The 25,941-nt window shown below is 47.5% G+C and overlaps 5 protein-coding genes across 6 annotated transcripts; 1 reads left to right on the top strand and 4 right to left on the bottom strand.

Moving 5' to 3' along the window:
- Nucleotides 1-375: 375 nt before the first annotated feature.
- LOC112881370 lies at nt 376-1,189 on the bottom strand (the record flags this gene model as incomplete). Its single annotated transcript, XM_025946027.1, has 1 exon — nt 376-1,189. A coding segment is annotated over one exon (591 nt), but the record flags the coding sequence as incomplete, so codon positions are not given.
- A 3,573-nt stretch (nt 1,190-4,762) lies between these two features.
- Nucleotides 4,763-16,459, bottom strand: LOC112881795. 2 transcript variants are annotated; one of them, XM_025946661.1, is made up of 24 exons: nt 16,063-16,459; nt 15,669-15,740; nt 15,024-15,067; nt 14,826-14,937; nt 14,557-14,628; nt 14,111-14,173; nt 13,668-13,745; nt 13,496-13,588; nt 13,285-13,404; nt 12,817-12,900; nt 12,387-12,602; nt 12,249-12,296; nt 11,732-11,986; nt 11,406-11,503; nt 11,061-11,305; nt 10,671-10,739; nt 10,508-10,572; nt 10,078-10,247; nt 9,891-9,969; nt 9,540-9,795; nt 5,573-5,618; nt 5,310-5,418; nt 5,147-5,209; nt 4,763-5,052 (listed from the first exon to the last, which is right to left on the bottom strand). In XM_025946661.1, exons 1-24 carry the CDS (start codon nt 16,363-16,365, stop codon nt 4,972-4,974), a joined length of 2,841 nt encoding a protein of 946 aa, XP_025802446.1. In that variant the 5' UTR covers nt 16,366-16,459; the 3' UTR covers nt 4,763-4,971. The 2 variants fall into 2 exon arrangements, with proteins under 2 accessions (XP_025802446.1, XP_025802448.1); XM_025946663.1 differs by having other exon boundaries at nt 10,508-10,566.
- A 690-nt stretch (nt 16,460-17,149) lies between these two features.
- LOC112881547 (probable pectinesterase/pectinesterase inhibitor 21) lies at nt 17,150-18,856 on the bottom strand. The gene has a single exon (XM_025946290.1). The coding sequence runs from the start codon at nt 18,854-18,856 to the stop codon at nt 17,150-17,152; it is 1,707 nt and encodes a 568-aa protein (XP_025802075.1).
- Nucleotides 18,857-20,493: 1,637 nt separating this feature from the next.
- On the top strand, nt 20,494-22,464 carry LOC112881369 (COBRA-like protein 7). Its single transcript, XM_025946026.1, has one exon. The coding sequence runs from the start codon at nt 20,494-20,496 to the stop codon at nt 22,462-22,464; it is 1,971 nt and encodes a 656-aa protein (XP_025801811.1).
- Nucleotides 22,465-22,613: 149 nt separating this feature from the next.
- Nucleotides 22,614-25,813, bottom strand: LOC112881548 (probable protein phosphatase 2C 33). Its single transcript, XM_025946291.1, has 7 exons — nt 25,521-25,813; nt 25,237-25,408; nt 24,915-25,132; nt 24,677-24,784; nt 24,449-24,574; nt 24,134-24,366; nt 22,614-23,289 (listed from the first exon to the last, which is right to left on the bottom strand). The coding sequence occupies exons 1-7, from the start codon at nt 25,731-25,733 to the stop codon at nt 23,067-23,069; spliced, it is 1,293 nt and encodes a 430-aa protein (XP_025802076.1). The 5' UTR covers nt 25,734-25,813; the 3' UTR covers nt 22,614-23,066.
- Between the last annotated feature and the right edge of the window lie 128 nt (nt 25,814-25,941).

Here is a 25,941-nt window from a genome sequence, read left to right as displayed (position 1 = left end):
AAAAAAAAAGGTTGATCGATCATGTAGTAAAAGCAGTATATAGCAGCATGCAGGCAAATAAGGAGAGGATTTTATATTGTGATGACTTTTCCGCATGGCAAGGCATGCATATACCGACCTTTGCTTAATTAATTGCAAGCTTAAGGTACCCTCCTCCAGTTGTGTTTCTGTTTTATAGCATTAGCATGCTCTATATGCAGCAGGCATCAGAGTTCGCATTATTGGATTTGATCCATACTGGTGACGAATAAAATTGAACACAATACCAGTACTGTTTTTATTATTACTGATGATGATGACGAAGCACAACAATAGTAGTAGTAAGGAATACAGAGGAGAGAATGATGATGCATCATTTTCATCCATGGATCTAGCTGATGGTGGCAGGCGATTATCCATCTTCATTATTGACACTAGCTAGCTCCAAGCACGCCAGTATAGTACTAGAGACGACGATAGATGACCCTGAAACACGTAGTAATAAACAGTACGAGGTAATTACTGTATGATGACTTGGCCTGTCCTTCAGCCCATCCAATCCGATGATGATGCGGACGCGATGGATTCAGAAGCAAGCAGGCAAAGGGTTGGTTGTGTTTCAGAGTGCGAGGACGAGGCCCGGGAGCGAGTTTGTTGCCCTGTCGGGTCGGCGGCTCTGCCAGATGCACTTGCTGGCGGCGAGGCGGGTGACGGTGAGGTCGGTGTTGAAGTACTCTCGCAGCTGGGTGATCACCCCATCCGGGCCCACGGTCCAGGCGTGCACCCAGTACACACCGGCGGCGACCCTCCTCTGGTCGGCGGGAGGCCCTTCGGCGATGACGGTGGATCCGAAGGCGTCCACGGAGCGCGGCACGAAGCTGAAGCTGTTGTTGGATCCTCCTCCGGTGAGCACGCGCATCATGTGGTGCTGGTGCTTGGGCGGGCCATGGAACCACCACTCCAGGTCGGGGGCGAGGAGGGCCTGCACGGCGGCGTGGTCGCGGCCGTTGAGCGCCTCGTACAGCCGGAGCACCAGGAACTTGTTGCGCTGCTCCTCGGTCTCGGTCTCGGTCTCGGTCCCTGCTGCTGCTGCTGGTGGGTCGGCGCCGAGGCGGCCGAGCGGCGGCTCCTCCTCCAGCTTAGTAGACTCCGCCAGCTCCAGCTCCTCCGAGGATCCTTGCGTGTTGGGGAATCCAATCGATCGATGGGATTAATTGGGGAGGAGGAGGTTGGAGGCCACCCAAGGCGGGCCCTTTTATAGATGGCAACATATCAGGTGCAAACCAGACTGTCCGTGCAAACCCATGCAAACTAACTAACAAAAGTCGCAAAAAATTCTTAAAAAAATTATATATATACTTCGTAGCCTTCCTTACCACTGTATAAAATTTCAAGTTCAAATTCATCATATGTTAAGAGATACAAAAAAGAGAAAGTTTTAAGAGTTTTCTCTTTTATTTATCTCTCAGAATTTTCTCTTTTTAGTATCTCTTAACATATGATGAATTTGAACTTGAAATTTTATACAGTGGTAGAGTAGTCTATGAAGTATATACATAATTTTTTTGAGAATTTTTTGCGACTTTTGTTAGTTGGTTTGCACGGGTTTGCACGGACAGTCTGGTTTGCACCTGATATATTGCCTTTATAGATAAGATGGCTACATACTCCTACTACAAGCTAAGGAGAGAGAGAGAGAGAGCGAGCCCAGAGCAAGGAAGGAAACGGACACGGCTGGGATGCCAGCTCGGACGCCTGTCCATATATCCTGTGGGCACCGACCTCGTCCCACCCACCCAGCTGACTAGCGCGCGCGCGTGTTTCACAACAAACAGCGCAATAATTTCCACTCAGGTGTTTTACGGGACTAAAGTTAGAGGAGTCACATCAAAATAAAATTTATCATTTAGAAATATTAAATAAAGTCTAATTACAAAACTAATTGCAGAACCCTAGAACTAATTCGCGAGACGAATCTAATGAGGTATATTAGTCCATGATTAGCGGATGATTATTGTAGCATCACTGTGGCAAATTATGGATTAATTAGACTCATTAAATTTATCTCGCGAATTAGCACCCAACTGTGCAAAAATTTTTGTAATTAGACTTTATTTAATACTTCTAAATGACAAGATTCTCTTTGATATGATGGGTCTAAAATTTAGAGGGTAGGAAACGAAGAGACCCTCACAATTTTCTTTCCTCGCTAGCTCATCATCTGAACAGCGCCCTTGCACCTTGGGGTCATCCATCTCCATTTCCTTCCTTGTGCTCCTCAATTTGCCACGTTTTCTTCCTCCTCCTCGGATCCTCCACTCCAGATGAATGCATAAGAGAAAGCAAGCTCGGCCGACTAGAAAAAAGATCAAACAGCGAAAGGGCATAGCACGCGGCCTAGTGGTTACAAGAGCATCGGTGGTAGCACTATAAAGTTCTAGATTCGACTCTTCGTGGGAGCAAATTTTTTAGAATTTAATGACGCTGCGCCTCTAGTGGTAAGCGATGTTCCTGTTGACAGCGAGACGCATGTGGTGACTTCATCAATCTGTTGACAGCGAGACGTATATGGTGACTTCATCAATCTCAAGGATTTACCGACTCGATCTTCGAAGACGCTTACAGGGGTAGAATTTACTTACGTACGTACGTCTGGAGAAATGAGTGTGCGTGTGCTGCAAGTATCTAAGTTGCACTCAAGATCGAACAAGATGCGACGACTGAAACAAACGGCTAGAAAAAAAAAAGCTAAGACCCAATGTTATATTATATATATTATGCTCCGTTCTCTTTTGACGTGTACTCCAATCACGTCCAATATATATACTGCATCCAATAAGCTTTGAAAGGACACGTCAAGTGATATGTATGTCTTTTTTTATATTTGAAAGTAACGTAAAGTAAATTAAAGTATAATACTTTGTCACCCTCGTCAAGCAAATCTAGCTAGGTTGCTTACTTTTGTCGGATCAAGCGGCAGGCAGGCCCTTGCAAGAACGGAGGAAGCTAGGATCTTCAAATACTGCACAGTAATTTCTAACAATCTATCTATCTGTTGACTATTATGAGCTCCTCGATCTGTACAACTCGTAACATCTATCTATCTATCTATCGATCTGTGCATGGGCGTCGATCGTCTCTGTTTGGTAGGTAGCTGAGGAATGGGATCGATCTTTTGCTTTGTTTCTTTCTTTGTTGTGCTCCGGACCGGAAGGAGAAGCAGCAGCAGCAGCAGGAGGCGGCCATGGCCCGTGGCCAGGTGGGGGCGTGCGCTTTGGTGGTGTGTACCTGCGCTGACCTGTGACCATCCAGAAGCCAACAGCAGCAACAATTGTAGCGCTGAAGCTGCTGCTGGTAGACTGACTGACTGGTGGTGCTGATTGTTTGTTGGACTGGAGCATGGTACTCAACTAGGGGAGTGCCACTCGGGGCAGGCAGGACACCAGAGGAGAGGTTTATTTCCATTTGATTTGATTGAGCTGAGCAGCATGGGCATGGCGTCCACCTGGACTGGACTGGACTGATTGCTACTGATGGATCGAAGAAGAAGATCCCCCGGCACGCAGGAAGGAAGACGAAGCTGCCAAGAAGCTTCAATCGCTCTGCAGACTGCATGGACCACACATATTATTCCAGCAGGTTCCTGATACTCCCACGTCAGCATATCACTTGCCGCTGTTGATAGTTCATATGTATATGTTTGGGACTTGGTTACAGAGGATCAGGTGGAAAGAAAAGAATATATATGATGACGTTGAAATAAATAAGATATATATATATATATATATATATAGCTAAGGATCAAAATGAGCGTTTGCATATATTCCTTTACTAATTAGGTGCTAGTGATGGAGGATGCATGCGCTATGTGCCTTCCTGCTTTATATAGATATTTCGGCCGGCTACCGACAACAGAAGCAATACATGTATGGTTTAGGGTTGAGAGAAGAAACCAAAGCATGCATCCGTCATCAGCAGATCGAGCGAAATGTACGTCTACCTGCCTATACATCTCGATCGATAAGCACAACAAGTCAACAACCAACCAACCAACCAACCAACCAACACGCACAGCGCAAGCAAGGAATAGAAAACTTTATTTATTACTCTTATAGATGATATATCGATGGATGTTGGTATAGTTACTAGCTAGGCTCTGTTTATATACTCCTGTAGATGAAGAGCTGGATTTACTCTACGCGTACATTAATTAATCTGGCACGGCCTGCATAATTAATTAATCTGCCGATCGATCGAGCAAAAAGTAATCCACCATAAATATTCTTTTCAGACGAACAGATGGGCACGCACGCCCCTACTCCCTCTGTGATTAGGTAAAAGTCCTTATCAAACTGATCTAACCAGTAGTACTCTGTGATTGATTAATTGGTGGACTATGTATGACAACCAAGTAAGTAATAATTAGTACAGTGACGGTCAGCAGAAGATCTGCTGACTGACCCGGCCTTCGCGTGGACGGCCGGCATGTACGTACCTGGCTGGTAGCCCCGCCGCGTTTGCGTGGCCTGTATCTTTCGGAACATGTTACCTATGGACCGCCGTATTATCACACCTATCCATCCGCTGGAGATAACAATATTCCAAAATAAAATAAAATATTCTGAAATAGAATAAAAGGCTAGGGACAGCAAGGTTCCAAAATATTTTTATCTTATTTTGAAATATTTTATTTTATTCTATAACAATATAACAACATGTGCGACGATACAGCGGCTAGTCGCACGTACTATAAATAACATTCCCCGTATCTTTCTAACGCATGTTTAACCACCGAAGAACACGTATAAAAAAAACACTGAAGAAGTCCATTACACTGCACCCTAGCTAGTGACTTGAAATCAAGGTAACCAAGTGCTTCAATAATAACCAAACAGTACCTCAAATTGTTGCTAGTAACACAATCAAATCGATGTAAAATGACCATATCCGCACGGGAACGGAACTACATACTCCTGGAAGGAAAAACTATTATTATTTTGTCCTTTCAAACGCCAAATCCAGAAGAGTACGGAAAAACTTGTGGGGGTACACGGGTGGTTCCTCTGCGAGTGCCTGCGGGCAACATTATATTATATTAGTTGTCACATTATTATCTATCATAACGTTACTTCTGCCACAACAAGAACAATAATGGCTGTCGGCTTACTTGGTGAATCAGCACGGTGGATGGAGTCATTCCAGGTACGGTATTCACTTCTATCAGCAGCACCTGCAGCACAAAACATGCATGGGAAAAATAGTTCACTATCCCACCAGTGTCACAACGAATATGAATGCCTTCACTTTCTCACATCATTCCACGTTCATACCTCCCCGCTTCGCACGTTAACAAATGCATCAATGCGCGAAAAGCCTTCCAAACCTAGAGAGTTCGCCATGATCTCGATACTCCTTTTGCACCTTTGCAGAGCATCATCGCTGCACAAGGCCAAAAGATACAACAATGTTAAGGCATGATGCGGAGATGAATCACAAAAAACTACTGATACCTGTGAACGAATGAGGAAATTCTACCATTTTCAAAAGAAAATGGGAGGAAAAATCGGGAATAGTCACAGATAAAATAGCAGACCTCATAATTGTTGCAGGAGGTGGTGTCAAGTTGATTCCGGTGCCACCTGAAAATCAAATCACCTCTTATTATGTGCAAGCAGGCTTGATAATATATACAAACAGCCTGCCCAATGTGCATAAGCTTGGGCAGACACTACAAACAACAACAACAACAACTTAACCTTTTATCCCAAGCAAGTTGGGGTAGGCTAGAGATGAAACCCACAGAAAACAAGAATAAAAAACACAAAAAAGGCACAAGCCAAAGAAAGAGTTAGGGGTTAAACAAAAAGTAACAAAGGTCATGGTTCAGTTACGTTAATTGCTAATCTCCAAGCGCTTCTATCCATAACTAATTCCTTAGCGATATTCCACTCCTTAAGGTCTCTCTTAACCGTCTCGTCCCAAGTTAGTCTAGATCTACCTCTACCTCTCTTTATATTATCGCCCCGTTTTAAAACTCCACTACGCACCGGCGCCTCGGGAGGCCTCCGTTGTATATATCCAAACCATCTCAACCGATGTTGAATCAACTTCTCATCGATAGGTGCCACCCCGACCCTATCTCGAATCTCTTCGTTCCGGACTCTATCTCTTCTTGTATGCCCGCAGAACCAACGCAGCATACGCATCTCTGCTACACTCAATTGCTGGACATGTCGCCTTTTTGTAGGCCAACATTCAGCACCGTATAGCATCGCTGGGCGAATCGCCGTCCTAAAGAACTTACCTTTTAGCCTCTGTGGCACCTTCTTGTCACAGAGGACGCCCGAAGCCTGCCGCCACTTCAACCACCCGGCTGAAATTCTATGTCTAACATCTTCATCAATGTCTCCATCTATCTGAAGCATTGATCCTAGATACCGGAAAGTATTCTTCTTGGCCACCACTTGACCTTCGAGGCTAACGTCCCCATCCTCATGCCTGGTCGGGCTAAAGTCGCACATCATATACTCGGTCTTGGTCCTACTCAGTCTGAACCCTCTCGACTCTAACGTGTGTCTCCACAGCTCTAACTCCATATTAATCCCTGCCCTACTCTCGTCAACTAGCACCACATCATCAGCAAAGAGCATACACCAAGGGATATCACCCTGTATGTCCCTTGTGATCTCATCTATCACCAAAGCAAATAGATAAGGGCTCAATGCTGACCCCTGATGTAGTCTTATTTTAATTGGAAAGTCACTGGTATCGCCATCACATGTTCGAACATAAGTCATCGCATCCTTGTACATATCCTTGACGAGGGTAATATACTTAGTTGGAACTTTGTATTTTTCCAAAGCCCACCACATGACGTCTCTCGGTACTTTAGCATACGCCTTCTCTAGGTCAATAAAGACCATGTGTAAGTCCTTCTTCTCCTCTCTATATCTCTCCATCAACTGTCGTACTAAGAAAATCGCCTCCATGGTCGACCTCCCAGGCATGAACCCAAACTGGTTTTGGGTCACCCTTGTCAATCCTATTAGGCGATGCTCGATAACCCTCTCCCAAAGCTTCATCGTATGGCTCATCCGCTTAATCCTCCAGTAGTTAGTACAATTTTGAACATCTCCCTTATTTTTGAAGATCGGTACTAATATACTTCTCCTCCATTCCTCCGGCATCTTGTTTGACCGGAAAATTAGGTTAAAAAGCTTAGTTAACCATACTACCGCCCTCTCGCCCAGGCATCGCCACACCTCAATGGGGATACCATCGGGACCCATCGCTTTACATCCCTTCATCCTCTTCAAAGCCTCCCCGATCTCTGCCTCCTGAATCCTCCTCACAAAGCGTCTGTTGGTATCATCAAATGAGTTATCCAACTCGAAGGTAGGACCCTCATTTTCCCCATTAAACAACTTGTCGAAGTATTCTCGCCATCTGTCCTTGATCTCCTCATCCTTCACCAGAAGTCGATCTGTCCCATCCTTGATGCATTTGATTTGGTTTATGTCTCTTGTCTTCCTCTCGCGGGTCCTAGCTATCCTATAAATGTCCTTCTCTCCTTCCTTCATACCTAGCCTTTGATACAGGTCATCAAAAGCCTAACCTTTCGCTACACTTACAGCTCGCTTTGCAGACCTCTTCGCTAATCTATATCCCTCAATATTGGTTGCGCTCTTGTCGAGGTGAAGGCGTTTAAAACACTCTTTCTTCTCCTTAATAGCCCTTTGCACCTCGTCATTCCACCACCAAGTCTCTTTCACTTCCTGCTTGCCTCCCCTACTCACACCAAACACTTCTGAGGCCACCTTCCGAACTCATATCACCATCTTTAGCCACATATCATCTACATCTGCTCCTTCTTTCCAAAGCCCATCGCCTAGCATCCTCTCCTTAAACGTTTGTGCCTCTTCCCCTCTAAGCTTCCACCACTTCGTTCTCGCAATCTTGGTATGTTTGTCCCGGTGGGCACGTACCCAAAAATGAAATTCCGCCACCACAAGCAATTCCGCCACCACAAGCTTGTGTTGGGGGATAACACACTCTCCAGGTATCACCTTACAATCTAAGCAGGCACGTCTATCCTCTCTCCTAGCAGGGATAAAATCGATTTGGCTCGAGTATTGTCCACTATGGAAGGTCACTAGATGGGACTCCCTCTTTCTAAAGAGGGTATTCGCTAACAGCAGGTCGTAGGCCAACGCAAAATTCAAAACATCCTTCCCCCCCTCGTTCCTACTACCATACCCGAAACCCCCGTGTACTCGCTCATATCCTACATTAGTCGCACCCACATGGCCATTGAGGTCTCCTCCTATGAAGAGTTTCTCACTGATAGGCACAGTACTAACCATGCTATCAAGGTCTTCTCAGAACTGACTCTTGGAGCTCTCACTAAGACCTACCTGAGGAGCATAGGCACTGATCACATTCAGAGCCAAATCTCCAATGACCAACCGCACTAGGATAATCCGGTCACCTTGCCTCCTAACATCTACAACTCCATCCTTAAGGCTCTTATCGATCAAGATGCCTACACCATTCCTACCCGAGGTTGTCCCCGTGTACCAAAGCTTGAAGCCAGAACCCTCCACTTCCTTCGCCTTCTGACCCTTCCATTTAATCTCCTGCACGCATAAAATATTTACACGCCTCCTAATTACTACATCGACTAGCTCTCTTAACTTACCTGTTAGAGACCCTACGTTTCAACTACCTAGACGAATCCTAGTTGGCTCGGCTAGCTTCCTTACCCTTCGCACCCGTCGAGAGAAATACGAAGACCCTTGCTCATTTTTCACTACACCCGGGCGCAGATGTAGCGCGCCACAGAGGCTGCGACGACCCAACCCTTGCTCACTTATCATCGTACCCGGATCACGATACGACGCGCCCCTGAGGGGATGACGACCCGGCCCTTGCCCATTTAACACCACACCCGGGTTCCCATGTAGCGCGTCGCTAAGAGGTTACGCCCCAACGAATTTCTTATGGGTTTCATTTCTATTAGAGTGGCTGATTTTTTACGCTGGTTCGCCAAACCTAACACAACCCTCCACATTTTCTCATCGCGGGCTTGGACCGGCAACTGCAGTGTTGGGTAGACACTGTTAATTATAATTATATTGTTTGATGCTAATAACAGTGGACTAGTGCGCCCCACAAATAAATTTGGAATAAGTCTACTTTACCCCTGATCTATTGATACTCGTCTAGTTAACCCCCTCACCTATAAAACTGGGTATATCCCCCTAGGGTGGTTTTAGAGGTGGTTTTGCTGACGTAGCATTACATCCTCTAAAACCACCTCTAAAACCATCCTAGGGGGTTATTTAGACGGTTTTGGATAGCTTGAGGTGTAGAATACCCGGTTTTATAGATGAGGGGGTTAAGTAGACGAGTATCAATAGATCAGGGGGTAGATCAGGGGGTAAAGTAGATTTATTCCAATAAATTTTACCAGCATAGCACAACCAACAGTACAATATATAGCAACTCCTACAATTTCATTGCTGAGACAAAAGTACAAACCGAGTCTGCATGATACTTACCTTGAAACTTCTCCTCAAGAGATAAAATATCACCACTTTCTTTCACTGTGATACTTGGATTTAACGAGTGCATTTCTCCACGTTTGCCAACTACACCAACAGTAATTTCAAGCCAATCATTTTCACCCTTCCATACCAGATGGCGGGCACTACCATTCTCCAATTTATTTGAAATGATAATTTCATCGGTTTCAATAAAAGGCTCAAATATTAATGATTCTGGAGGAGGGACTGGCATCTCAATAACGCCATGTGCCTAAAAAAATAGCTAAATGTTAAAAGTGAATCTGACCACTGGCAGATATAGTTCCCAATTGGCACAAAAACATGGTTAGGCTGAATTTTTAGTACCCTGGACAGGCAGTTAGCTGGCAGGCGCTGAAACTTGCTCCTCAATGCATTTGTATAGACTTCTAGGTCCTTTGGACAGCTGAAAATAGTTAGTGTTTTCTTTATGAGCCGTGCACAAGACATTGGCGAGATACATCATATGTTGAATAATTCAACACTGAATTAGAGTTAAATAGTAAATGCTTACCACAATCTTGCTACACCAGTCGAGCATCCGTCACGAGCAGGTTTCACACATACTGTCTCTGTTTGTAGTTTTGCTATAAGTTCGTTCCAGATATCAACAAGGGAGGACTTCAGTACCTCTTCAGTTGCTCTTACATCCTTCGGTATGGTACAAACTCCATAACTAGTGAGCTACACAAGTACCAGAAATACTGTAAAATCCTTTGGCATGGTCACACTGCTAGGATGACTACAACTCTAACGAGTTTCTTTTCCTGGACCATCTCTAACAAAATTTTTGGTAAGCGAAAATTGTGCTATCAGAAAATTGATTTTAAGTTGTTTGTGTCATAGTGACATTATGAAATATCATTCTATTTTCATAATAGGAAATGAATAATTAAATATCCATAGCAATCTGTAAAAGAGTTAAAAGTACAAAAGGTTGATACATGCTCAACGGCAAGTGAGGTTGCAACTTTGTTCATGCATGTTCTAGAAGCTATTGGTCCTGGTCCTGCATGAAAAATTGACAAGAGCCTTGTGACCATCATGGTTTTATGTTCTTAAGTTTGGCCACATACAAATGCACTATATAAGTACAACAGAGTGAACCTGTGTAAGGAACTCCTGCAGATTCCAACAATGTTTGAATGGTACCATCCTCTCCAATACCACCATGCACTACATGTAATACATAAGACATGAAAAACTAAACAAATAAGAACCAGTATAATGAATGCAACAGTCAGGCAAGAGGCTTCTCTGTCTGGAATTTTCACTGTCTAATTATTATGTTTGATTGTATATAAAAAGGAGCAACAGGATCGAATACTTGGCACTTGATAAGAGTCCATTAATTCCAGAAATATTACATGTGATGAATTTTCAGTTGGAATGTGTATACATTATATCATAAGTCATAACTGCATGAACATATATAAGGAAAGACAAACATTAGTGTGTAGACGTTCCACTACATAAGTATCTTTTGGAAAAAAATACCTGCTATAAACACTACAGCTCCAGATTCTTTTACATGGTTGATCCACTGTTGAAGAGAGTATTTGACAGGTTCTTCATAAGCAATGTCAAAGCCCGCAAACCAATCATGTTTGCTTAATGCTGGCCAGAGTCCATTCATTACTTGTTCACGCAGACGAGATGTTACTTCAACTCGTTCTGGTTCACTTGCCTCAACACATGCAGCATAGACTTCTTCAGTGGTATGTCGTAACACTAACGAATACCTGCCACATAGAGCATGCCAAGGTAAGTCGTTTCATCAAGTCAAGATTACAGTGCATTACTATAATATAGTCCAGAAGATCAATAAGATGCAACGCATACGGCAGTGTCCAAACTTCTCGTGAAATGACACTGAAATCTTGGTCATGAGAGGAAAAATATCCATTTGCAGGTGCAAGCAAACATGGTGTCACATCAAGCTGAAAGCAACAGAAGAGAAATGAATCTAAAATATTGGTTTATGAAATTAGAATATATATATACACAGGTGCAAGCAAACATGGTACCATATCAAGCTGGAAGCATTGTATGCCATACATGTTCAAGGTAATAGTAACAAATCGCAGACTGAACATGGGCAGAACTTTTACAAAAACAATACAGAAGCATCAAGAATAGAACAAATATTTGAAGACAAGAGATCTTACATCATCAAAGCCTTGCAAATTAAGCCAGACATTGGTGCCACTCATAAGTGATACTTGCCGTTCTGAAGTGTCTCCTCCGAAGATCACAAAAACCTTCTGTTTGGATGTACCTTTGTGAATTGCTTCTGCTTGTTTTGATGATTTTAATTTTCTGGACAAAGCAGTCCATGCATTATTGCATGGAACAAGAGAAGGGAATCGAGAGCAAGCGTGCTGAATAACTGTACGAAGGATTCGAGAGTGAGAGAACCCAACCTGAAAAAGTGAAAATGGTTGTTTTTGGTTCTGAAGTTAGTGACGAGATTAAGCATTGTATATGAGTGCTTACTTTCTGTAATAGCATAATAATGGGTATAAAAATCTATAGTGCATATCACTACCAAAATACAAATACCCTCAATGGCTGCACAGTTGGAAGAAAAGATGCACAGGTAGCAGGAAGATCATGTATGTTATTTAAATAGGAATTTCTCTAGAAATCAGAATTGCCAAATTATTGATACCATATTATTATTACCGCTGAAGCTTGTTGGAATAAAAAGCTGGTTTGCTCCATCCCACTTATCTGTTACAGAGAATACAACAGATATGATGCACCAGAAACTGCAGGACATGATCCAAACTTAAGAATAAAGAGTGATATGAATATGCTTACCAAATTAATATCCGTAAAAAGAACAGAGCCATACTTGGTATTTCCAAATTTTTCACTATTTTCAGCTGAGGGTAAGGAACTAACAGGAGAAGGTAAAAACCAACCATCTATCCTTGCAAAGTCATGCAGGCCAAGGCGACGAAATAAAAGAGAAATTCCTTGTCTTATGCAATCAATCACCTCTGCTGGAAAACGTGGAGGTGTATGATAAGCAACCTGCAAAGAGGTGGACAAATGTTTCAATTGTTTCTTATGTAAGAACACTTGGCTTGTCAAAACTGCAAATATTTGACTGAGGCCTTGCCACAGGAAGTTCTAAAAGTTAGTTTCAAATGAATCTGTAGGGCTAAAGTAGCGGATATCAATAGAAAGCAACGATGGTTTTGCACACATGACCCCTAGAACTTGTATTTTAAACTGGGATTTATACCTGTTGACTCGGAAGGTACTTCCTGCGGTAGTTAAATATTGTATCCTCCTTGGTATCACTACTGCTGGAGCGCTGAAGCTCAACCTACAAAAAGGAATGAGAAAATAAAAGAGGTTAATTCGGGTTTTCTAAAACATTGAAGTAAAACTGGTCAATAAGTAACAACATATTTCTTTTGTCCTCAGAGGACCATCTGAAGATTTTGGTGAACTTATTATGCAGGCTAAATATCAAGTGAGCATTGATATAAGATCGCAGATCATTGGTTATGCTGGTTAAGATATGGAATATAGTTACCATGGCTTTGTGATAAAATATGGTATCCTTCTTATTTTGGATGTCACAGTTGCTTTTACAGAGGGGGGGGGGGGGGGGGGAAGAAAGAACCCTTGAACATTGAACAAATCGTTAAGATGTTTCCAGGAAGACATGACAACAAAGATAAGCAAAGGAAGATATGTATCATACTTCTGTTGGAAGCAGAACAACAGGCTCACTATTGTTAGCAATCCCAACATCTACCACGATGGCTGTAAATTCAGTGCCCCCTTCAAGGAAAACCTCTATGATAACTTTATCGTCAATTCCCTGTCAACCAGCAGAGGGTTTCAGTCTCAAAATTATTATTACTGTGTTTTACCTGAATGATTCCAGAAGTATAGTAGAAAGTATTCTGCACCTCTGAAATTATTTCCTCAGCTTTCTGAGCAGCGTCATTCACACCATAAGCAACAACCACACCAATGCTTGACCCAGCCCTCGTAGGTTTGACCTGTGAAAGAACATTAGAAGTTACCTCTTCACCAAGCCAACCATGAAAATAATCTTTCAAGTAAAATACAATCACTTACAATCACTTTGCCATTTTCTTTGCTCAAATTGACGGTTTGGAACCATGCCTCCAACTCTGGCTTAGCCAACTTGTCCTTCTACTTTGGCATAGACAAAATTCCAGGATACATGATCAGGTCACCAAAGAAGAGCATCAAAATTAGCAACCACATGCTTCCATTTTTTTCCTTAACTAGTGCTGTAATATTGTAAGAGACAAGAAATTTATTGTTCTTTTTTCCCCAACTATTAGTTAATATTCAGTGCCTGGAAGCAGAAAAATAATTTAAAACAAAATTATTTTCGGATATATGAAGCATAGAAAAAAAACATAGTGGCAAAGATTTGAAATTTCGGCAGTCACTGCCTGTCTTTCAGCTAAACTACATATTGTGTGCATTAATAAAGATAAAGATAATGCATATCACATTGAGGGCACTACGAAATAACAAGCAAGCTTTACCTCCACAAGAAAGTTTGGCACTGTTAGGAAACCTTGTGTATCAAGCTCGAGTGATGCACTATGCTGCAGCCAAGAATAAAATCAGGTTTCCGGATAAATGGATTCACTGACATTAAGTAAACTTTCTAGGTACAATAATGATAGCAAGATATTGATGAACATGTCACATTTCACATGGCATCTTTAGAAGATAGTAGCAATCCATTAAACCTAATCCATTGATAGCATTCATAAAGTCCACTTATTCAGTGCATCCTAACATGATTCACAGATAATGCTAGAAGACTTGCTCGCCAATTCAGAAAATGCTAGAGACGACACTTGATAGTGTGCTTGATCCAAGTATGTGATGGCATACAAGGGTGGTGGCGTGGTGCAAGCAAAAAAACGGAGAGGTTGATGACATATCTGGTCAAGAACAATCTTGAAAGAACCATACAACGTACCTTGTCAAAAGCATGCTGACATTCCTTAGAGGGCGTCCCAACAAATGGAACCTTTGCTTTCTCCAAGAGCTCCTGGATGTTTGAAAGAGATTTTGAACATATGGATGTCAAACCCACACATACTTAGTTCACAGGTGATTGTGTAAACATCAGTCAACTAAGAACCACTAAAACACTACATGCTACTGCAATGCCAAGTGAAATTTGGAATCCACAAGCATCAATCGATATTTTTCCTTGTAAATCAGCTTTCACTAGTAACCACAAACCTGAATGCCACCATCTTCACCAAATTTCCCATGGATCACTGGGAAGACAATGTCAACATTGGTGGCAAGATGCTCCGCAAAGTCAGATAGAGAGTGAAATCCTTGGGCTAGACTGCAGAAGCGAAGCTCAAACGTGTAAAATTTGAAATGGCATAATATTACTAACAAGGAACAGAAATTGGCTGGCGATAGGCTTACCTTTCAAGTTTGAAATCAAAATCTGAAGGTGTGTTGGAATATAGCTGTGGGGCGAAACATGAAAGGCAGTCATTCTATTGTGAATATGAGTTCATATAATCATACAGTAGCAACCGAAGTACATGTTTGAAACAACTGTAAAGGATATAAGTCGCACCCCCCCCCCCCCTCTTTCTCATCTGGGTACTAATTTCAGGTATACAGAACATGCAATAGTTAATCCAAATTCAACCAAAGGGAGCTGCATAAATTTGTATAGGCGCTGCAGAGCACCTTGGGATCCCACAAAGCTTGGGCTGATCATTGATTCATAGGGAGTTTGTAAAGCTAACAAAAGTTGAAGCAATGGAGCTGAGTAGAGCCTGATTCCTCGAACATGGGGGCAGGTCAGGTCTGTATTAAAAAAAAAACAAGCAGCCAGGGGGTGTGGCTATAAAAAATAGGCCAAGAAGACCTCGTACATTTGGCAGCAGTGAGTGCATTGCTCTGAAAAGGCAAAAATGAGCATGTATGTTTGGCAGTTGATAGTAGAAACTCGGAAGCATGGGTCACGAATTCAATTAAAACAAGTGCACAGGCGGCAAAACCAGCAGAGCACTCGGTTAACGATTGGTTAAACAAGAGAATTGGAGTGGCTGAGCTGACCTGCGCCGGCGATATGGCGAAGGCGTTCATACCCGAGTCGATGTAGTAGCAGGTGACGACCAAGTCCTCGCCCTGCATCCGACGGCCATCTTATTTATTGTCCAGTCTCCAAATGAAGGAAAACATGTACGACTAAGCGCCTTTCAGTTGAAAGTAGCTCGTAGCAGAAAAGACAGATGAGGAAGCTAAGGGAGGCTAGAGTGGAGTCGTGGCCGCGCTGACCAAGCGTTGACCGAGCCAAGCAAAATTAAAAAGCACTATCATACTAGATATGATACTACTAGTGTAGTTCGAAGTCAAAATTCTCGAGTTGCTAATTAGGGCTATACTATATATCCGCTGAAATTCAAAGAAGGGCCGCGCGCCACCAAGCCAAGGGATGGGCGAGGGCGACCTGAATGTGATCCAGCACGGAGCGCGCCGAGTTGAGGGAGACGCCCCTCTCGGCGGAGGGCCCGCCGCAGACGAGGCCGACCCGGAGCGGCCTCCCCTGCTCCCCCGCCTCCATCCCGAGGTCCCGCTGTTCGGCGGACACCACCGCGCGGAGCGGAGCCGCGACTGCGACTGCGATGCGTGGCGCCAGCGCGGGCGTCGCGGACGCGAACCCTAATGGTGGAGAGGAAGCAGGGAGCGCGCGGCGGGGCGGGGCGAGGGCGCGGCGGACGCGAGCAGGGGTGGAGAACCGGGGGAGCGGCATGCGGTGCCCGCGGTGGGGAGGGCGTGGAGGAGCGATCACGCTGACGTGGCCGCGTGCGGTGGAGGGAGGGAGAACGATGTGGCGCCTGCGCCCATGTCCCGTCCGTCCTTTTTGTAGCCGAGGAAGCGGCCGGCTCCGGCTCGTCGTGTTCCGCGGCCGGCCTCAGCCGCCGCCTCTTTTTGTTTCTTTCGCCCACCCCAGCTAGAGCATCTCTAAATTTCGCGCTCTCTCTCTCTAGATTATTATTTAGAGAGACTTCGGCATAAAACTAACTTATTTTCTATATATTTTTACTCTCCAACAGTTCTTCTGTATCTTTTATACACTCTGAAAAATTATTTTCGTTATCTATTTTGCTAGCGAGAAATGCGAAATGGAGGATGGCTACATCTGTTGGAGGTATTTTTCCATTAAAATTTCTATTCCTAGCAACGAGAAAAAATATAGAAAGTCTTTTGGAGTTGTTTTTATTGGCAACAAACAAACATTGCGGCAAATATTTACTATTTATTTAATGATGAGTTAGTTAAATAAAGTAAAATGACTGGAGTGATCAGTGTTTAGACTTAACTTTGCTTTCAAAAAGAGTACTTTAGGTTTAACTTGCGAATTAATCTATTTGCATAAATATCTGTAGAAAAGTCGAACAATCAGTAGGATTACAGTACAGGGGATGGAGGGATGGATGGGTCATTGGAAAGGCAAACGAGGAGGAGGAGGAAGAAGAATGACATAAGTATATACGTAAATATAATATATAGCTGCCGCCTGCTGCTCATGGTGGTCAGTGCGTCCTTCCTTGCTGCGACTGCGGCAGCAATCCTGGTATGTATGGCACTCCGAACTTTGGTATGAACTGCTGTCCCTGGATGAAGACCTCCACGGTGTACTCCTTCTGCGCCTCCGCGTAGGTGACGGTCTTGATGCCGCCCCACTTTGCGCGCTTGCTCATGTCGGCGCCGGCGCCGCGGTTGTCCACCTCCGCGTAGAAGAGGGTCTCCAGGCCGAAGTCGCCGTTCCATTCGAGCCACCCCTTGGGGTCGATGAACCCCCCGATGTCGTTCTGGATGTACAGCGTCCGCGAGTACTCCTTCCATGGCCGCGCCAGGTAGGTGGCGATCTTGCCGCCGGCCTCCGCCTTGAAGTCCGGGTGCGGCTCGATGGTGCAGTTGTGCAGCACGGTGCCGCCGACGGAGCGCTTGTCCCGGCGGCCCTGCGCCGTGATGATGTTGGCCTGGTTGGCCATGGGCTTCCGCGGCTGGATGAGGCAGTTCTGGATCACCACCTGCGAGTTGCCGAAGATGAAGTCGATGGTGCCGGTCACGGTGCAGTCCCGGAAGAACTGCCGCTGCGCGTGCGTGTACAGCGTGTCCTGGTACCCGTCGAAGGTGCACTGGTAGAACACCGCCTGGTCGCTCTGCACACGCAGCGCCACCGCCTGGTGGTTCTCCGCCCCCGCCGTGTTCTCCACCCGCACGCCCTTCATGAAGAACCCGTTCCCGATCGCCTCCATGGTGGCCGTGTCCTTGGTGGTCAGGTTCATCTTGAAGTTCTTGTTCCCCGTGATGATGGTCTTGTCGGCGCCGTCGCCGATGAAGGCCACGTTCGTCTGCGGCCGCCCCACCGACACGTACTCCTTGTACGTCCCGGCCTTCACGTACACCACGTACATGTCCGCGTTCTTGGGCGGCACCTTGGCCAGCGCCTCCTTGATGGTCTTGACGTCGCCGCTGCCGTCCGCCGCCACCGTCACGTTGGGCTTGAAGTCCGGGGACGCCGGCGACGCCTCCAGGAGGCGCCTGCTGCCTACGCCGGGCTCGGGCATCCAGGCGGGCATGCCGTCCTCGCCCAGCAGCCGCCTCCCGACGCTGAGGCCCCCCAGCGTGTCGGAGAACTGGTCCACCACGGCGAGGATGTCCTCGGTGAGCTCCTGCGAGGCGTTGAGCGCGTTCTGCATCTTGGCGGAGGCCTCGGTGGTGGTGGCGTTCATGAAGCCGTCGAGGCAGGTGTCCTGGTAGGTGAGCGCGGCGGAGAGCCAGGTCTTGAGGTCGTCGACGGCCTTCTTGAAGTTGGTCATCTCGAAGCCGCCGAGCTTGTCGAAGGTGGCCTTGAGGTCGTCGATGGCGTACTCGAGCAGCTCCTTGCAGTTCTGGAGCGCGCCCGAGGTGCGCTTGTCGTTCTTGAGCTCGTTGAGGGTGGCGGACTCGCTGATGGCCTTGTGGATCTTGTCGGAGGTGACGGTGAAGATGGCCTTGGCGAGGTCGGTGGGGGAGGTGGCGTTGCCGGCGGCCTTGGTCAGCTCCGTCTCGCAGGTCTGCTGGTAGTCGGTGGGCTGGCAGAAGGCCTTGACGGACTTGACGGACATGGAGAGGTTGCCGTCGCCCTCGCCCTCGCCCTTGCTGGAGTTGCCCTTGAAGGACACCACGCAGACGGCGGCGACCACCGCCACCACCAGGACGGTGGACGCGCCGATGATGGCACCTTTGCTCATCTTGATTTGATTATTGGATTATTATTGGATCGGATTGGATGAACAGAGAAGGTGAATTATTATTGCATCATGCATGGTGGGGAGGGGAGCCCGGCCTCCATCTTATATATATATAGATATAGATATAGATATATAGCAAGCAGCATATATAGCAGGCTACCCAGAGCAGAGCCAGCGAGCGATGATCCAGGCAGGTGATCCAAGTGAAGGGTCCGCCGTACGTCGGAGCTACGACGACCACGGCCACCCGCACGACCCAATTCACGGTCCTTGGACGCACAGTTGGCAAAGGTCAAAACGTATGGAGCCTTGCTTTGCATTGCATTGCATGCAGGCTCGGCTCTCTGGTCCCTGCAAAATTAGCTTTGCATCGATTTGTGTGTGGATGGAAATGAAATTTATAAGGGTGTGTTATTTACCTCGTCAACTCCGAAATTGTATTTCTAAAACCATAAATTTGCAAGAGGATGTGTCGCTCAGATCCGACAACTCCGAAAATGTATTTCTGGATCACAAACTTTTTAAACTGTTCACCATAAATCTATAAGTATGCATGTAATGCTAACATGGCATGTTAAGACTGCATGTCTCGTGTCTCATTTATCTTCCTCTTCTCTTAATCTCTCTGATCCAACCCCGCACGAGTTGTCGTGCCATTCGTGCCGCTCTCTGACCCGCCCACCACGCCCACTACCGAATGACCGGGCCGGGCATAACACACACCAGTACCATCGCTAACATAGCCCAGTCACTACAGTGGGAGGCACCCCGAGCGGCGGCCTTAGGCGTCCCAGCAAGTGGCGGGATCGACGAGCGACTCGCCGACCAAGAGGAAGAGGAGGAAGATATATAGCATGGTGGAGAAGAAAACTTGGAGCACAATGTCAATTCCAATTCCTATGGTAATCCGCGTTGACGGTGTCGGGAACATACAGTCAGCGTGCCATGTCGGCGTTACGTGCATACATGGATACGTAGGTCCATAATTGAACAATATAAAAAGGTTTATGGACCTAGAAATACACTTTCGGAGTTGACAGATCTAAATGACACACCCTTGCAAGTTTATAGATCTAGAAATGTACTTCCAAAGTTGACAGATCTAAATAATACACCCTTACAAGTTAAGTTTAGGAACAACCGGTGCATTTTACCCGAAATTTATCTATACACCTTGCTCCCTGGTATTATATTAGGGCCTATGGATGGAGGAGTGAGTGCTACTCTAAATTGAGAAGGGGCCATGGAACTGGGCCGCCGTTCGCTGTGAGTTTGAGCCCATGGGTTCATATGGTTGCTTCTGCTCTGCTGCCGTCCAGTTTAGCGTCACTGACAGCAGCAGCGGACTCAGGGCGCCTCCATATGTCATCCTCCTGACCGTCTCAGGTCATCTTTGCTTTGAAAATCAAACAAAGAGAAGAGCAGCGGACTTGCTTAGAATCAGCAGCAGCAGGCCATTTGACAAGATCAAACCTGCCCTGCATCTATCTGCATAAGCATACACACACACAGACAGCAGCTTCCTTGCTTCGTCTTCATCTGTTTGTACGGACTCGAGGACTCGATCTCCACTCGCGACCTTCATCTGCTTGAGCAGTCTGCGCCGCTTCCACTCCCTCCATTAGCAGGCATCAGCCATGGCCCTGCGCCTCGCCGCCCATCCCTTCTCAGTCGTGTTCCTCCTGCTCCTCGTCGTGCACGCGCCGGCGCAGCCGCAGCCTGATGACGCCGGCTGCAACGGCATCCTCCTCACCTACACGCTCCAGGGCCGCGACAAGATCAGGCCCTTCGTCCCCGCGCCCGACTCACAGCCCTACGCCTTCCGCGCCAACGCCACCGTCCGAAACTCCGGCACCCGCCCGCTCCGCTCCTGGGCGATGCTGCTCACATTCGTGCACGGCGAGATCCTCGTCAGCGTCGACGGCGCCGTGCTTACGTCCGGGGGCGACATGCCCTACAACACCACGGCGGCGGGCGCAGCCACGTCCTTCACAGGGTACCCGCAGGCGGACCTCCTCACCCCGATCGACACGGCCGGAGACCTCGCCAAGATACAGGCCACCGTCAACCTGGTCGGCACGCTCTTCGCAGGGCCCGAGCCGTTCCAGCCGCTCCCCTCCGCGCTCTCGCTCGCCGACCCGGCCTACGCCTGCCCGCCGGCCACCAACGTGTCCAGCTCCCTCTCCACCTGCTGCGTGCTCACGCCCGCGGCCGCGGCCGGGAACACCACCAGCGCATCGGAAACCCGGCGCCGCACCGGCGACCTGGTCATCACCTACGACGTGCTCCAGGCGCACGAGACAACCTACCTGGCGCTCGTTACTCTGGACAACAACGCGCCGCTGGGCCGCCTCGACGGCTGGCAGCTGTCGTGGGCGTGGCAGCGCGGCGAGTTCATCAGCTCCATGAGAGGCGCCTACCCGCGGGAGGTCGGCGCGGGCGCCTGCCTGTACGGCCCCCAGGGGCAGTACTACGAGGGCATCGACTTCTCCCAGGTGCTCAACTGCGACCGCAGGCCCGTCGTGGTGGACCTGCCGCCGTCGCGGGCCGACGACGCCGACATCGGCCGGATCGACCACTGCTGCCGGAACGGCACCATCCTGCCCAAGTCCATGGACGTGGCGCACTCCAAGTCGGCGTTCCAGATGGAGGTGTACAAGATGCCGCCGGACCTCAACCGGACCAAGATCCACCCACCGGCAAGCTTCGAGGTCCACGGCGCGTCGCCGCTGAACCCAGAGTACGCGTGCGGGCAGCCGATCCCGGTGAGCCCGTCGGAGTTCCCGGACCCCAGCGGGCTAGCGTCGACGACGGTCGCCTTGGCGTCGTGGCAGGCGGTGTGCAACATCACCACCAGCACCAGCACCAGCACGACGGCCGGGTCGGCGTCGTCGAAGCCGCCCAGGTGCTGCGTGTCCTTCTCCGCGTCGTACAACGAGTCGGTGATCCCCTGCCGGACGTGCGCGTGCGGCTGCCCCGCGAGTGCGAGGTCGACCTGTAGCACGATGACGCCGTCGATGCTGCTGCCGCCGTACGCGCTGCTGATGCCGTTCGAGCGGCGGGCCAAGGAGGCTCTGTCGTGGGCGGAGGAGAAGCGCTTGAGCGTGCCCAACCCGATGCCCTGCGGCGACTCGTGCGGCGTCAGCATCAACTGGCACGTCGCCACCGACTTCGACGGAGGCTGGAGCGCGCGGCTCACGCTCTTCAACTGGGGCGACGAGGACATGCAGGAATGGTTCACCGCCATCGTCATGGACAAGGCGTACGACGGCTTCGAGCAGGCATACTCCTTCAACGCCACCGCCGTTGGCAACAGCACCATCTTCATCAAGGCCAGGGAAGGCTTCAACTTCCTGCTCAGGGAGACCAACATGAGCGGCGTCGATTATCCGGTGCCTGGCAAGCTGCAGTCCGTGCTCTCCTTCACCAAGAAGACGACCCCCGGCATCGACGTCGTTGCCGGCGACGGCTTCCCGTCCAAGGTCTTCTTCAACGGCGACGAGTGCGCCATGCCACTGAGGATTCCGAGTCAGTCCGCCGCAAACCGTGGTGGCATCATCACTATGCTCTTGGGTTTGGCTGCATCAGCTCTGCTCTTGCTGCTCTAACTTCAACAGTTGGGCTCCGTCATTCTTTAATTTTCTGCTTCTACGCTCTTTTACTTTTGTTGTTCAAACACAATTATTGATGTTTTCTCCTGGTTTGTTTCTTCAAATGATCAATTGTACCATCTACCGACAGCTCAAAACTCAAGGCATGCCTGGAAGCCGATTAATTCAGCACGAGCAGGTGTTTTTACACATTTCGGACTTCAATTCCAGCAACAAAAACAAAACAAAACAATACATTCAACAATTAATCCAAAGAGCACCCTAGTAGATACTTATAAGCTATTTAGAGAACGATTCACAGACAACACTAGGCCGCAGGTTAAATTTTCCCTGCACAAGGCACACTATAGGCCAGGGTACATCAAAACTACAAGCTCCAAATTATTTCAACTATTTCCTCAAGAATATCAAACTTTTCACTCGGGGTTGTACGTAGACAACAAACTGGTTAGCACTTAGCAGCCCATATCTTTTGTACCAGGCTGAGAATACAGTTAGTTTCACCAAACAATTATTATACTTGGATCCAGCAGCTTATTATCCTCTCTTTGTTTCTGCACCGAGCAGCTGGCTTGGCTTAAGCAGAGTCTTGATTCGTTTCACCTGCATGCTGTAGAGCGGCTGGATCTTTTACCTTCCATTGCGTCTTTCTTTTTCCGACATTCCAAACAAAGATGTGGACCACCCCATGGCGCGTAAGGGGAAGAGCAGTAATCGCCACCATTATCTGTCATCAAACCTTCAAATGGTTCTTGGTCCACTTGGCAGATTGCACAACGGAAAGGTGGTGAAGCTGCTTTCAAGGACAAATTCCTACCCAACCTGCAACAGTAAGGCCTGGCTGTTAATGTTACTTTAGAAGCAAACACAGAGCCCTGAGAAGATTAGTCTTTCTCAACAATAAATGTGGCAGGGATCCAAAGTAGCATTTGAAAACCATAAAGCCTCAAAGTCCTAACCACGTTAGATAAGAGTTCGTATCCTTCTCAAAAGAAAAAAAATGTTTGTTTATATGTGCCATCTAGAGATAAGAGGTCGAAATGTAGGTCTGATGAGATATGGCACCTGGAGCCAATATTGTTCATAAACTGATTCAAAAAAAATATATATCAAAGGAACCGCTACTGTTTATCTTGTATTACTAAGACACTTGTAGGGGGAAAAAAGCAAAAAACAAGGGAAGATAACCTGTGAAACTTATGCCTAGAGCATTGAGCCAAACATTCTTGTCATTTATAAAGAGAACAAGTAAAGCACCATCAGTTCTGTAGTTTAGGAAATTTTTTTGGCTAAGTTGGGTTGGTCCGCATATACTATTTACTAAAATAGCTCTGGAATCTCACATAAGATCGTTGCGACATGTCAAAGAAAGCTTCATTAAACATGCACAGACCATAATCAAAGTCAGCAATGAGGATATGCTTAAAGGAAAAGCCCATAGAGATACAACAGGTTGTCTAGATGCTCTAAGAAATTAACAAGGTAGCCTACTACCTTTACCATTCTATGCTAAACAAATGTGACCATTTATGTGTTACACATGTTCTTCCATCAAAGTCCAATATGTGGCATACCTCACTAAATAGAACAGACGCAAATGATACTGAACCATGACAAAGAAATTGATCAAGAAGAATACAGTGGAGCAACAGCAGGTATAACATACCTTTCTTCTAACATTGCCGATCCTTCTTCAAACAACTCCTCCACAGAACCAAATGAAGCAGACTTGCCTCCAAGTTTTCCAACTGAACTATGCGACCTTCTACGGAAAAGTGACTTCAACTTGTTCTGATTTTTCTTTGGAGACAATTGCGGTGAAGTCAAATGATCAGATGGGATAATGTCAACAACTACACATGTGGTATCATCCTTGAGCCCACTTGTTTTCAGAGCTTGCTGCACAGATGACAATGGAAATTGAAATTAGAAACCGCGCCCCACAAAGCTTCAGGGTACTGGCTGCTGTATGCAGAATTACCTTAACCACAAGCTTTGCAGCCAGTTCTGCAGGCAATCCTCGGCATGCCTTTGCAGCTGCTTCATTGGATAGCGCATCCCATATGCCATCCGATGCTATTATTAGCCTTCCTCCAGCATTCGATAACTGAAATTGCAAAATAAAAGGAACCATTTTCAGCATAAGACACGTCACAGCAGAGTTAGTAAGCTAGAAATCCCGTGCATTTTGTAAATAAATGGTATCAACCTTGACTTGTTTGACGTGTGGAATCGGCACAATGAACTCCCCAACATCCATGTCCCCGATGGATCTTGAAAGGCACAAGCCACCTGGCCAGCAGCGGAGAGGACCGACCTAATAGCCCAGAACATTCAGAGAGGAAAAGCATCAGCAAAATGGTGCTAAATGTAAGGATTCGGCAGAAGCAGTCATTGATTCACCAGGAGCACCAAGTATATAAGGCAGGAGAAATGTTAGGTACTACCTCCTGTCCACCGAAGAGATTGAGGCGGCCGACTTCCCCACCGCTGGCCGTGACACGCTCCCGCTCCTCTGCATTCTCTTCGAGGCGGTGGTCGACGGTGAGCAGCTGCAATTCGCCGCCCTGCGTGTCGAGGATGCATCGCGAGTCCCCCACGGACGCCACCGTGACGGTGAAGCCGTGGATGACGACCAGCGTTGCCGTGGTTCCCGACACCTCGCCTGAATTGTGCGCGCGCGTTGATTTTAGTAGGTCCAAATCCAAAGCTGAATAGTATAGTAGCTTGGTTTGCAGATGGGGAAGGAGTGGAGATGCGATGCCTGACCCTTGCGCTGGAAATCGATGTCGGCCTTGACAAATCCCGCGACGAGCGCGCGCGGCAGGGCCTGCAGCCAGTCGTCGCGGCCGATGTCTGGCGGCAGCGCGCTCATGACGTGCTCGAGCAGATGCTCCTTGCTGTAGACCGCGGCGGAGACGCCGTTGTGGCCGTCGAAGACCTGCGTGCGTCGCCAGATCCAGGCCGCCGGGGAGAAGAGCGAGGCGTGGCGTGAGATTAGGACGGAGAGCAGCAGCAAAAGAGGAAGAAGAGCATCGGAGAAGGGTGCGTACGGCGAAGACGGAGAAGGACGATGAGGGATCCCCGGGGACGCGTAGGCAGTCAGGCTTGACGAGGAAGTAGTCCTCCCCGCGCTTGGCGAATCCTGCGTGCCCGTAGCGCAGGGCCGGGCGCTCGGAGCCGCCGGCGCGGAGCTCGCGGCCGATGAGCGTGGCCAGGGGCAGCGGCGGCGGCGGCAGACGCGTTTCCCTGGCGGCGGTCGCCATGGGTGGGCGCACCTACGGCCGGGCTAGGAGGAGGAGGTCTAATTCTTCTTCTTCTTCCTCTTCTATAATGGATGGGATGGAATCGGTGGGGGGGTGATTTGTGCAGGCAGGCAAAATCCCTTGTTTGCTTGGCCATGCCATGTGGTGGTGCCTGCGCTTTACAGCCCCGCAACTGCAATGTTTGCTCTAAAATTCCCAAATTACCTTT

This window comes from Panicum hallii, chromosome 2, assembly GCF_002211085.1.
Source record: "Panicum hallii strain FIL2 chromosome 2, PHallii_v3.1, whole genome shotgun sequence".
In the NCBI taxonomy this organism is placed as follows: domain Eukaryota; kingdom Viridiplantae; phylum Streptophyta; class Magnoliopsida; order Poales; family Poaceae; genus Panicum; species Panicum hallii.
Note: the sequence above shows the minus strand (reverse complement) of the source record. Positions and strands in the feature narration are given on the sequence as shown.

Excerpts from the sequence above, each read along its gene's own strand:
- LOC112881548 (XM_025946291.1), bottom strand. The coding sequence starts at position 25,733 with ATGGCGACCGCCGCCAGGGAAACGCGTCTGCCGCCGCCGCCGCTGCCC. Across the intron at positions 24,785-24,914 it reads ATCTCTTCGGTGGACAGGAG|GTCGGTCCTCTCCGCTGCTG; the intron begins GTAGTACCTAAC and ends CTGGGCTATTAG. Across the intron at positions 24,575-24,676 it reads CACACGTCAAACAAGTCAAG|TTATCGAATGCTGGAGGAAG; the intron begins GTTGATACCATT and ends TTGCAATTTCAG.
- LOC112881795 (XM_025946661.1), bottom strand. The coding sequence starts at position 16,365 with ATGCCGCTCCCCCGGTTCTCCACCCCTGCTCGCGTCCGCCGCGCCCTC. Across the intron at positions 10,248-10,507 it reads CCTCACTTGCCGTTGAGCAT|CTCACTAGTTATGGAGTTTG; the intron begins GTATCAACCTTT and ends GTACTTGTGTAG. Across the intron at positions 5,053-5,146 it reads CCACCGTGCTGATTCACCAA|GCACTCGCAGAGGAACCACC; the intron begins GTAAGCCGACAG and ends TGTTGCCCGCAG.
- LOC112881369 (XM_025946026.1), top strand. The coding sequence starts at position 20,494 with ATGGCCCTGCGCCTCGCCGCCCATCCCTTCTCAGTCGTGTTCCTCCTG.
- LOC112881547 (XM_025946290.1), bottom strand. The coding sequence starts at position 18,856 with ATGAGCAAAGGTGCCATCATCGGCGCGTCCACCGTCCTGGTGGTGGCG.